The sequence below is a fragment of the Rattus norvegicus genome, chromosome 7 (assembly GCF_021556685.1).
Source record: "Rattus norvegicus strain SHRSP/BbbUtx chromosome 7, alternate assembly SHRSP_T2T, whole genome shotgun sequence".
In the NCBI taxonomy this organism is placed as follows: Eukaryota; Metazoa; Chordata; class Mammalia; order Rodentia; family Muridae; genus Rattus; species Rattus norvegicus.
The window spans coordinates 140170011-140182662 of record NC_141540.1 but is presented as its reverse complement, the minus strand read 5'-3'; the positions used below and the strand labels follow the sequence as shown (position 1 = coordinate 140182662).

At 48.8% G+C, this 12652-nt stretch overlaps 1 protein-coding gene across 2 annotated transcripts in view; it reads left to right on the top strand.

Annotated features, from left to right (window-relative positions):
- Positions 1-2652, top strand: part of Nckap5l (NCK-associated protein 5-like) — a 38117-nt gene extending 35465 nt beyond the window's left edge. Inside the window, exon 13 of one of the 2 annotated variants that reach the window (XM_087557585.1) lies at positions 29-2652. In XM_087557585.1, the coding sequence (XP_087413711.1) occupies positions 29-238 (210 nt within the window). In that variant the 3' untranslated portion in view covers positions 239-2652. 2 annotated transcript variants of the gene reach the window in all.
- The last annotated feature ends 10000 nt before the right edge of the window (positions 2653-12652 follow it).

Below are 12652 nucleotides of genomic sequence, written 5' to 3'. Positions count from 1 at the left end.
CTCTCTGAACGGTACTCCTCTTCTCTAGGCCCTGCCCGTGGACCGAAAACAGAGCCTGGATCCCAGCCGCACATCTATGCCTCAGGGCCCAGCATTTGGAGGCAGCCGTACCCCCAGCACGTCAGACATGGGCGAGGAAGGCAGAGTGGCCAGTGGGGGCGCTCCCGGGCTGGAGACCTCAGAATCCCTAAGTGACTCCCTCTATGACTCGCTGTCCTCCTGCGGGAGTCAGGGTTGAGGGACTGCACCCACTGCAGCTCCTCTGGAGCTAGGGACCCCAGAGGACCTGCCTCCGTGCTCCACGCCTTGGAGCCGGGGAGGCTTGATCCGAAGGGACCAAGGAGAAGGTGGGTGAGAAGGCGACAGGGGTCCCTGGCATATGCCACCGCTGCTGTGAGACAACCATGCCCAGCTCAGGGAGAGACCTCACCCCCTTCACTCCTCAGAGTAAGGCTCTGCTCTAAGGGATGGGGGCTCCAGGCTGCTTAGTCCCAGCTCCCTCTTCAGGCCGAGCCATCTTTCGGTGCTGGGCTTCCTGCCCACCAGCTGTGCCACCTCTGCCCAACCTGGCTGCAACCCTGCCCCAAAGCCCCCATGGGGCTGATTTTGGAAGCCCCAGGCTTACGGAGTTTGGGGAGTGAGGGGGACAAGTTGCCTTCTCTCTCTGCCCTGGTCCTCCCTGCTGTCTGAATGGTGCTGCCTCCTTTCCCCACATCGTGGGGTCTGTCTGTCTGTCTTCATCTTTGTTTATATATATATATATATATATATATATATATATATATATATATATATATATATATATATATATAAAAGCGCCTGGCCAAGTCCCCACGCCCGACCCGCACTGCGGTTAATTTATCTGTTGTTGAATGGCAGCCTCTGCTCCTGCGGTATCCCTAATAAAATATGGAGGCCTCTCCCCACCGCGACTGTTGTATGGCAACGCCACCATATGCTGTCTTCTCTATAACCCTTCAGGTGGATGGGTGTGCACTTTCAGGGCTTTGTGAGGCTGTGTGCCCTGGAGGAGATGGCTGGAGACCCCTAGGAGGTGACTTACAGGGACCTGCTTAGATCTAAGATTGGGAGAATGTCCCTGACTTGGTGGGGCACAAGGCCATGCAGCCTTGGAGAGAAAATGGGAGAAGAGGTCTGTGATCATGCACTCAAGCCCCTCCGTGTGCCAGATAGGGGACAGGCCAGTTCAGAGCAGTCTCACTGGCTTATGTGAAGGCGTAGAACAAGTCAATGACTACCCAGGCTGAAAGGGAAGAAGCCTGGTAGGAATCCCCTCACACCTGCACACCATGCAGTCTCTCTCCCCATGTCCCCATGCTTTATAAACCATCTCTGTATGGCTTGGGAGCACTAGAAGAAGCCAAGGATATTTATCACCAGAGCTGGCGTTCCAAATAACCGTATCACTACAGACCTTGGTTTTCCTCATCTGTATATTAGATTGTGGAAGGCCAGGTGGTCCTGTCAGCAGCCTTCTCCTTCATGCTCTGTGCTCCGTCCCACATCTGGCCTCTGCCTTCTTCCTTCAGCTGAGGTCATCATTAAAGAAATTAACAAGGGTCTGATGATGCAGTCTCATTCCTGCCCTCTTCCTAGGAGGGCTAAAGAAGTCTGCATCCTCCTGACTGGTTTCTTGACCTATTATTGGTCTAAGTCTGATGCATTACATCATTTCCTGTTAGAACTGCTTTGGCCTTCTGGATCCCGTTCCTTCCTGGAAAGGAATTTGGCATGGTGGGCTTGATTTCCTTACATCTCCTTCCCTTCAAAGCTAAGACCAAAGGGCCCATCCGTGTTCTCTCCAGGATCTGGTCAGTATGCTAGGAACTTGAATATACCAGGTGCCACCTCACTCCCTGGGTCAGTACGAGTTGACTGGAGAAATGACCCAGGGCATGGACCATAATGGTCCCCGGAGGCAGCCCTGCCCACCATGGTTCTGCCTGAGCCCAGTCAGCATTAGCCCAGATGATAATGCCCAGCCCCTGACCCCGCCCACACCGGAGGGAGCATGTGGGTGCGTTTACTGATACTCCAGGGAACCCAGTTTCTTGGCCGCCAAGAAAAGCTTCGCTGAAAGCCTCCTTGATCCTGGCTGGGGCAGAACACTTGGTGTCTCCGTTTGCAACAGCTGCTTGCAAAGTTCCAGTGACCTCACTCTCCTCAAGAACAATGGGCGAATGTTCATGTAAGACCTCAGCTGGTTTTCCTGAACACAGGAAGTTCAGACTGCCAAACAGCTGCCCTCCCCCCAGAAGGCCAAAAGCAAAAGGTGGGAAAGAGGCAGCCCACACTGGCACCTCTCTTTTTGCAGGACTCCCCGCCCTCCCTCCCCACACCCCAAAAAAGAAAAAGAACTGAGCCTCACTGGGCTGCCAGGGCTTTATCGCTCCCCTCCTTTTCCCCTACAAATAGTATGTTTTGTTTCCTTTAAAAAAGTTTAAAAAAAGAAAACATGCGCTTCGGCAGACTCCTGACCCCGCCCTTGCTCTCTGGGGCAATTCAAGTGGTATAAATAAATCCCTTAAAGCCACAAGCTCGCCTCACCGTAAGTACTTGTGGACCTGTCTGATTTTAGAGTAGGGACCAGCTTTTTTAAAAAAAAAAAAAAGGGGTTGGGGATTTAGCTCAGTGGTAGAGCGCTTGCCTAGGAAGCGCAAGGCCCTCGGTTCGGTCCCCAGCTCCGAAAAAAAGAACCAAAAAAAAAAAGTTTTAATTATTAAAGACCTAAATTTGGGCTGGTTCACAGCCATCCCTAACTCCAGTTTCAGGGTACCTCTTGCTGTGGGAACATGAACCCTAGTTTCAAACACCTAGCCAGCACCTACATAAAAGCCAGGCTAGAAGGTGTGTGTCTGTAACCTCAGTACTTGGGGAAGGGAAGGGGGAGGGGGTGGGCAAAACCAGGTGGCTATCAGGGCTTGATAAGTAGCCAGGCGGGACAATGCTAAGTCATAGGTTCAATAACAGGCTGTCTTCCCCCCCCCCACCCCCTCAGCTGAGTACTGAACCCAGGGCCTTGTACTTCTAGGCAAGCGGTCTACCACTGAGCTAAATTCCCAACCCCCAATAACAGGCTGTCTTAATAAGAAAGCAAGGCCAAGTTTGGTGGCTCACACTGTTGATCCCAGCACTTGGGAGGCAGAGGCAGGTGGATCTCTAAGTTTGAGGCTAACTTGGTCTACAGAGTGAGTTCTAAGTCATCCAGGCCTACACAAAGAAACTGTTTCAAACACACACACACACACACACACACACACACACACACACACACACACACACACACACACGGGGGGTGGGGGGCAACCTTTTTGGAAGCCAGGTGTGAGTTGTTAACACCTGTGACCTCAGCACCTGGGAGGGAGGGGCAGGAGGTCAGGCTCTCCAGGCCTTCCGAGCTACAGAATGTAGCCTCAGCTACAGAAGAGCCTGTTTCAAAAACAGCCCCTGGTGGCTCACAGTAAAGGCCTTACCACCAAGCCTGACAACCTCAGTTCCCTTCCCCAGACTCACATGATAGAAGGAGAAAACAGACTCTTTTTTTTTTTTTTTTGGTTCTTTTTTTTCGGAGCTGGGGACCGAACCCAGGGCCTTGCACTTCCTAGGCAAGCGCTCTGCCACTGAGCCAAATCCCCAGCCCTGAAAACAGACTCTTGACAGCTGTCCTCTGACTTAAATTTTGTGCTCTGCACTTGCTCACCCATAAATGTATTTAATAAAAAATAAAATATATAGGTATATGTTTTATAAAAATATATGGGGCTGGAGTGATGGCTCAGAGGTTAAGAGCACTGACTGCTTTCCAGAGGTCCTGAGTTCAAATCCCAGCAACCACATGGTGGCTCACAACCATCTGTAATGGGATCTGATGCCCTTTTCTGTGTCTGAAGACAGCTACAGTGTATTCATATAAATAAATAAATAAATAAATCTTTAAATAAATATATATTTTTTTCTTTTTTCTTTTTTTTCGGAGCTGGGGACCGAACCCAGGGCCTTGCACTTGCTAGGCAAGCGCTCTACCACTGAGCTAAATCCCCAACCCCTGATTATTAGTTTTTGAGACACAGTCCTGATAATATAGCTCAGGCCTGACTCAGACTTGCAATCCTCCTGCCTCTGCTTCACCAGCGTGAGGCTCACAGGTCTGCATCACTAATAAGCTGTGTCTCTGAAGCGCTGGTTTGTGTAAATGTTTCTGGTGTGGTACCATCTTGTCACTCGGCCACCTCAAGGGCAGCCGTGTTCACCGTTTGCCCAGGGATATGGAGATGTCATCAAAGATGGAGTTTGGGGAATACTTGCGTCTCATCCTCATGGGGCCGGAGCCAGTGGAGGGCAGAGCCTGGGAGTCCCTGGCACCAGGCTTGGGGAAGGCGAGGTTTTTGAGAGTGTACAGCAGGTGCATACCCTGGTTTCAGGTTTAGAAAAAGGAAGACTGTGGGCTTCATCCAAGGGAAGTGTTGCTGGTGAGGGAGCTGAGGTGTGGAGTGGAGGGCCAGGAGAGGTGACCCCTGTCTTCAGAGATCATACACTAGCGCAAGCACGCTCACCTTTTACAGTGCGTCAGCGCTGCCTCAGCCACGCATGCGGGCATTCAGCTAATGCTCTACACAACCTCTTCATGTGGGCGATCCTGTTACCTGTGTGTGATAGGGCAGGGAGAGCTGGAACATTTAAAAGGTTAAAGCCCGTGTACAGAAGAGCCCTGATTCAAGCCCAGACATGCTGGCTCCACAGCACACTCAAAACAACACCAGATAACTCTTGGGAGGCTAAGTCAAGAGGACGGAGGAGAGTTCCAAGCCAGCCTGAACTACAAAGCCAAAAACAAACAAGAGGCCACTCCACCCCACCCTACCCCACCCCACCCCAAGGGCTGGAGAGATGGGTCAGTAGTGCAGGCTGAGCGGGGCTCTTCCAGGAGACCCAAGTTTGGTACACATACTGGACGGCTCACAATCAGGGGTAACTCCAGATCTGCAGGGATCTGACGTCTCCAGCGTCTCTAAGCACCTACACTCATGAGGGACAGCTCCCCCCTCCACATTCATATAAGTATATTTTTTAGAAGAAATTGTGTCTCAAGAAACCTATACACACACACACACACGCGCACACACACACACACACATGCGCGCACACACACATGCATGCACACACATGAATTGGGGTAGTCACTCAGCAGTAGGACATTTGCTTAGCAACAATGCCCTAAGTTTGAAAAATGAAGGAGGAAGAAGAGGAAGAGGAAGAGGAGGAAGAAGAGGAGGAGGAAGAGGAGGAGGAGGAGGAGGAGGAGGAAAGAAAGGAAGGAAGGAAGGAAGGAAGGAAGGAAGGAAGGAAGGAAGGAAGGAAGGAAGCAAGCAAGCAAGCTTGGGCCTCTGTAGCAAGCAAAGCACTGGTGAGGAGAGACTTGGGTGAGGAGAGACTGGCTGAGTGGTGAACCAGAAGGATGAGGTATGTCATTAGCGGTGGAGCCTTGCCCATCTCATGCCAATGAAATGAGGCAGAGGTAAGAATTGTCAATGGGGGCTGGAGAGATGGCTCAGCGGTTAAGAGCACCCGACTGCTCTTCCAGGGGTCATGAGTTCAATTCCCAGCAACCACATGGTGGCTCACAACCATCTGTAAAGAGATCTGATGCCCTCTTCTGGTGTATCTGAAGACAGCTACGGATGGTGTACTTATATATAATAAATAAATAAATAAATAAATAAATAAATAAATAAATAAATAAATCTTTAAACTAAACCTGATCTTTCTCTTAAAAAAAAAAAAAAGAATTGTCAATGGAAGCCAAGGAAGGGAAGGTCTCGAAGTGATGTGTTGAGAAGGAGCAACTGTGTGGGCAGCTAGGGTCTTAGGGTGGAAGATCCGCCAAGAAATTAAATTTATCTTTGGTTTGTTTGTTTCTTGTTTGTTTTGTTTTGAGACAGGTTCTATGTAGCCGAGGATGGCCTGAGTTCATGACAATCTTTCTGTCCCTACTGTGACCTCTCCAGGCCTGAAAGTACTGGGCCACTATATCAAGTCTCCCTTTCTTTAAGCAAAATAAAACATTCCTTTCTCTCCAATTGAGAAAATGTTGCCAGTAGGTGAGGCAAGGGAGGCAGCTTCTTGGTTTGCGGGACTGCACTGCCCCCGTGTGGCTATCAGGGGAAATACATGGTGTCCTCCACGTCTTGACCGCTTCGGTAAGCTTTGGGTGAAGCCAGAGAATAGGAATACCCTGGGACATCTCACGGGACCAGAACTGTCCCTGACAGTTCTCACCACCAGCCTTGCATCACGGGAGACACTTCATTTCCTACAGCCAATCTCAACGTAGACGGACTGCGGGTGACCTGCCCATATCTGTCCTTGATGCCTGATGAGTCTGCAACGGACGTTCACAGGGCACCCAGTAGGTAGGAAGCACGGGGCAGCCTGCAGGTGGACATTGACTATGAGTTGTGTTACGGACCAGCGTGTGAGGGCTCAGAGTGTGAGATTCCCTCCCTCTGCTTTCCCCTCCCAAGTGCTCTCACATCCTCAGCTTTCTGGAAACCATACAACTGAGATGCCTTCGAATTCGTCTGAGTTGTTGTGTAGGACATGGCTAATTTCCATACTGAGGATGTACAGCTTGTTTACTCCGTCAACAACGGAAGGATAACTGAGTTGTTCCCAGATTTAGGCTATTAGAACTAAAACTGGAGCTGTGTTCACTATGTAGAGCGCTTGCCTAAAATGCACAAAGCCCGACCTGGGTTCACTTTCCAACCCTGCTTAAAACGAGGGCTGGTGCCAAAGTGCCTGTAATTCCAGAACTGGCCAGATGGAGGCAGGAAGAGCAGAAGTTCAAAGTCATCCTTAACTGCACAGAGAGTGTGAGGCTAGCCTGGGCTATATGGGACCTTGTCTCAAAATGAAAATAAGAAGCTAGAGAGATAATTCAGCAGTTGGAAGGACGCACTGCTCCTGCGAAGGACCTGAGTTTGATTTCCAAACCCATACCTGGCAGCTCACAATTGACTGAAACTTCAGTTCCACAGGGGATTTGACAACTCGCCTCTCCAGGTGCATGTGAGAGTGCGTACACACACACACACACACACGCACGCACACACACACACACACACACACACACACACACACACACACAATTCCTCTGGAGCTGGGTACGTGATAGGCAGTTTTGAGCTGTGTCTGGGTGCTGGGAACAGAACTCAGGTCCTCCGATAGAGCAATACAAACTCTTATCCACTTCTCTACACGGCCTCTTAGCACATCAGGCAACACACCAATCAGCCCCATAGTACAAAGGCCCTGAGTTCAAGGTCTAATTTATATTTGAGTTTATAAGAGGCTACCAAATAGTACCAGAGAGGCTGCCCCTTCCTCCTGTCACCACCGAGGGACGCATTGCTCCACATTTTCAGCATCACTCAGTGTTTTCAATACTTACATATATGTACACATGCATCCATACACATATATATTATATACATATATGTTTTTGTGTAATAAATTCATCTATATTATAATATACAGGTGCACTAGCCATCCTTACTTCATGCCTGCTTTAGTTTACATCGCTCTAATGTTTGATGAGCTAATTTATCATGACAGCTAGACTGGTCTTGCTCCTAATCTTTGGCCCCCCTCCACTCAAGTGCTGGATTTCCAATTCAGGCTAGCCTAGAACTTCCTATATAGCTCAGGATGGCCCCAAGCCTCTGGGAGTTTTTCTGAATTAGCTTCCTCAATGCTTTGGACATAGGCATGAGCATCTGGATCTGGCTAGAATTTTGTCTTTTAAAATATTTTTATTGTTTTCAGTACAAAATTGAATTCAGGGTATCACACAGCCTAGGCAAGGGTTGTAGCACTGAACTTCATTCAAAACCCTAAAATTAAATTTAATTGACAGATAAATTATATCACAATGTGTATATACATTGTAGAACTAAATCATATCATATAGTATACGGGGATCAAACCTCCAGCCTCTTCCTAGGCAGTCTACGCAAATGCTCTGCCACTAAATACAAGCCCCATGCTCCCAGTTTTCTCAGTGTTCCACTAAGTGCCTTTAAATTTTTAATTTTTTTTCTTTTTTTTTGGGGGGGGGGGAGCTGGGGACTGAACCCAGGGCCTTGTGCTTGCTAGGCAAGTGCTCTACCACTGAGCTAAATCCCCAGCCCCTAAATTTTTAATTTTAAGGGTTTTTTTTTTTTTTTTTTTTTTGAGACAGGGTTTTCCTGTGAGGTTCTTGTTGTCCCAGAACTCACTCTATAGACCATGCTGGTCTTGAACTGACAGGGATCCTCCTGCCTCTGCCTCCTGAGTGCTGGGATTAAAGGCCTCCTGGCATATTGTTTTTAATTATGTATTTGTGTGGGGGTGTGTACACATGAGTGTAGTGCCCACAAAGACCTGAAGAGGGCATCAGATCTATGGGACCTGTAGGAACTATATTGTGAGTGCTGGACAGTGGTGTTAGCAGCTCAGATCCTCTAGAGCAGCAGGAAATGCTAGCAATGAGCGTCTCTCCAGAGCACTCCCGCCCATTACTGGGTTTTACTTGTTACATCTTCTGGGTGAGGCAGAACATTTAGAGGAACCGGATGTTCCCATAACCTCTTCCTGTAAATGGTACTTACATTTTAGAACTTCCCATGATTCAGATTTGTTATTAACAAAACAACAACAAAAATTTATTTAGTAAAAGGTTTCATATGAAAATGTCCACTACTCAATTCACAGACAGACCCTTTGGGGAGGGAGGTGGACTACTCTGCCGAGCAGTCACTGTTCGGACTCTTCCCAAGGCTTCCAGGGAGGTGATGCTGCTCCGTGATGCTGTCCCCTGTGAGAATCATAAGGGGAGCAAAACTCCGTAGCATTCTTTGTACATGTCTGCCACCTTTAACTTCAATGATAATTTCTTGTCCATTATATTCTTACATTCCCGAGGGTGGGCTTTGCACATGGTGACTCCTCAGTGGGCTCCAACAACAAGCTTTTATTGGCAGTGTTATCTGCTTCTGCCTGGAGGTGCATAATGTTACATTGTCTCCATTGATATGTCACTAGCGACTGCTACCATCACCTGTCCTCAGACAGGTTTTCAAATTAAGGATACATTGATACAACGATAATTCTTTCATCCCTCAGTCAGAATATCTCTGTGGAAGGAAATACTTGCCCACGTCCCCAGAAATAAAGTTAGAATAGAAAAGGAAGGCTAAAATGCTAATGTATTTAGGGTGGCTGGTTGCTAGGCTCCTCAAAAGGTGGTCGGTATTTTAAGAATGTAGTGAGATGGGGCTGTGCCTGTTCCCAAGCCTGGTAGAGGAGCTGTGGAGATACACAGGGTAGACAGACACCTTGTAGCCGGTCCTCCAACCCTGACACTTGTGCCATGGCTGCTGTTGGCCATCTCAGCTACTCTGAACCCTAATGATATTTTTAAATTGACAGACATACCAAACATGCATCAAAAAATATAACATGTAAAAATGACCCCCACACACCACGCTGTGGCTGAGGATGCAGTTCCGTTGGTAGAGAGCGCCAGGTTCAAACTGCAGCACCAGATAAAACTGGATGAGGTGGCGGGAAGTGCTTGGGTGCGGCAGGAGGGTCAGAAGGTCAAGGCCAATTTAGCAAGTTAGAGCAGGTAAATCTAGTTCCAGTGTCCTCTAGGGACATCCACTGACACCAGGCTATATGGTGCACATACATACATACATGCAGGCAAAATATTCCTATACATAAACTAAATCTAAAATGAAATAAAAATAAAACAGGCAGAATGTCGTAATTCCAGCACCTTGTGAGAATGGAGCAGGAATGAGGGCTTCCTATCTCAAAAACCAAGACGAGGGGCTGGGGATTTAGCTCAGTGGTAGAGCGCTTGCCTAGGAAGCGCAAGGCCCTGGGTTCGGTCCCCAGCTCCGAAAAAAAGAAAAAAAAAAAAAAAAAAACCAAGACGAAGAAATAAAAACAAAAACCTATTTTCTTTTTAGTTGTTTTTCCATTATAATTCTCACTGATCCTTGAACTGTCCCGTGTTGATAGCTAGCCTCATTTCCCTAGGCTTGCCTTGGAGTCAAACCTGGTACCAGTTGTCTTTGATAGAATTCAGTAAGACTAGGCTGGCCCCTAACTCTACTAGGTGGTAGGGGTCTGCTGAGCTTGCTCCGGTGGCCCATCCCAGGCTCATTTCCTGCATCTCTTGTCACAGACTTCTCAGCACCAATGCCGCCGACAGGTCTGATTCACTCCAGCCAGAAACAGGGAGTCCGGGAAACGCGGCCTTTACCCTGCCAATCTCCAGTCCTCAGGGTGGAAAATCCAGCCTAGCCTCTCTCTGGCATTTGAATCCCTCAGTTGTCAGCAGGAAAGTCTACTCCTTAGTGCCTCCCACCGGAGTCCTTGGTAAGCGATGGCCTACTTACTAATAATAACCCTAATTCCTATTCCCAGCTGTTCTAAAGTCAGCAAACCCGAGCTTTCCCTGCTGAGTCATGTGTGCGCATGCGCCTTGCTTCACGTCATCTCCTTAGTTGAAGCCTCGGCTCCGCCACCTTCCTTATCACTTTGTCTCCGGTCGATTCAACCTTCAGGATTTAGCCTTAACTCATCTCCAAAGAGCATCCTAGACCCAGCAGGACTGTCTCCTACTGCTATCTCAACCCCACAGTGGTCATCCAGTGTGTGCGTGTGGGTCCGGGGATTCCATGTTTGCCTCCCAGGAGCTGCCCACGCCAATTCTACTTTGACAAGAGGTTTGAGGGCCTGAACTGCAGGCAGCTTGTACTGCAAGCACTGACACACTGATCCTCCTAAACGTGCAGTATTTATGGGCAGCTCTCCTGTGCTAGTGGACAACGAGCGCCCAATTGGGAATCATCTTAATAGATCTCCACACTGGCAGAATAGACAGCCCTAGTCCAAACACTGCATTAGGATCTTTCTCCAGTGCAGAAGCACCCATCGCTGCGGCACGTCTTCCTCCCTCTGGTTCTGGCTGGACAATGCTCCCGTTTATCCTCCTCAGATGAATGTTGCTGAGGGAGGATAAAAAGGGTGTTTGTTCTGCAGCTCTTTGATCACAAAGATTTGGGGTGAAGAGATTATGCTGGAACTGATGTACTTTTCCCTTTCACTCAATCCCAGGGCAGAAAGAATCACAGTGCTCTCTCTGGAACTGTCCTGAGCACTGCCTGTACACACTAAGACAGGGACCCTGGCATCAGTGTGTCACCCGGTGTGCCATTGGAAGTGACTGGCCACGTGTAGTAAACCCACCTGCCTGCCCTGGTTAAGACAGCAATAAAGCAGGCCAGTGAGATGGCTCACTGGGTAAAGGAGACCTAAGTTAGATCCCTGGAACCCACAGAAATGTGGAGAACCCGCTCCAGTCATCCTCTGACCTCCAAGCTTGTGCTGTTGTCTGTCTTGCCCCCGCCCCCACACCAACAAACTTACAATGGTTAAAATGAAGGAAATGGTGTTTAAAAGCAAAACCTCCTCCCAGACACAGTTACAAGTCACTTTGAGGTGCTTGACATTAGTAAGCAGCCAGATCTGGTATGCTGGAGAGATGGTTCTGCAGCAGAGGCCCCAGGTTCACTTCCCAGCACGCACACCAAGCAGGACTCAAATTCTGAAAAGGACTTTCTCACAGTGCATCATTTCTGAAATAAAAATTGCACACACACACACCCCTCCCCCAAGGATCAATGCCTTTCCTCAGTTGAGAAAGATCTTTAGCTGGGATAGCACGTGGTGGGTTTGTTTTTTGTTTTCTAAGATTTATTATATATAAATTATACAGCACACTGTAGCTGTCTTCAGACACACCAGAAGAGGGCATCAGATCTGGTTGTGAGCCACCATGTGGTTGCTGGGAATTGGACTCAGGACCTCTGCAAGAACAGTCAGCGCTCTTAACCACTGAGCCATCTCTCCAGCCCCATGTGTGGTGGTTTGAACTTTGGAACACTTGGCCCTTAGTTGGTGGAGCCGTTTGGGAGGTGTGGCCGTGTTGGGGCGAGGTCTGTCATGAAGGTAGGCTCTGAGAGTTATAACCATAAGTACCCTCCCTCCTCCATGATGCTCTCTTCATGGTATTTTGCCTCAGCACAAAAGTAACTCATGCAGATGGTGATTTATGGGGCCAACTAGGTCACTATAAACCAGATCCTACAATGTTCACTGCACAGCCATGGTTACATGTCAGCTGAAAGATGTGCAAAGACTGAAGTCATCACACAAGCACCCTTACACGATTCTCACGATGCGCCTGGGCAACAGCCTGGCCACCAGAAGTGAATACAGGATGAGTGACACACATACATACACATACACACACACACACACACACACACACACACACACACACACACACACACACACACACACACACACACGCCCCCGCCCAGAGCTGGTGCACATCCTAACTGTAGCAGGCACCACCACAGCCAACCCCAGCAGAGGCCAAGCTGAGGAGACGGCTCTGGAGGAGGCCTGGGCGGGGCAGAGAAAATCTCAGCATTAGTGGCTGGGGCTCCAGAGCAGGAAGCCTAAGTGTGCTCCTTGCCTCTGTCTGTGCAGAGAACACACTGGGTCCAGTCAG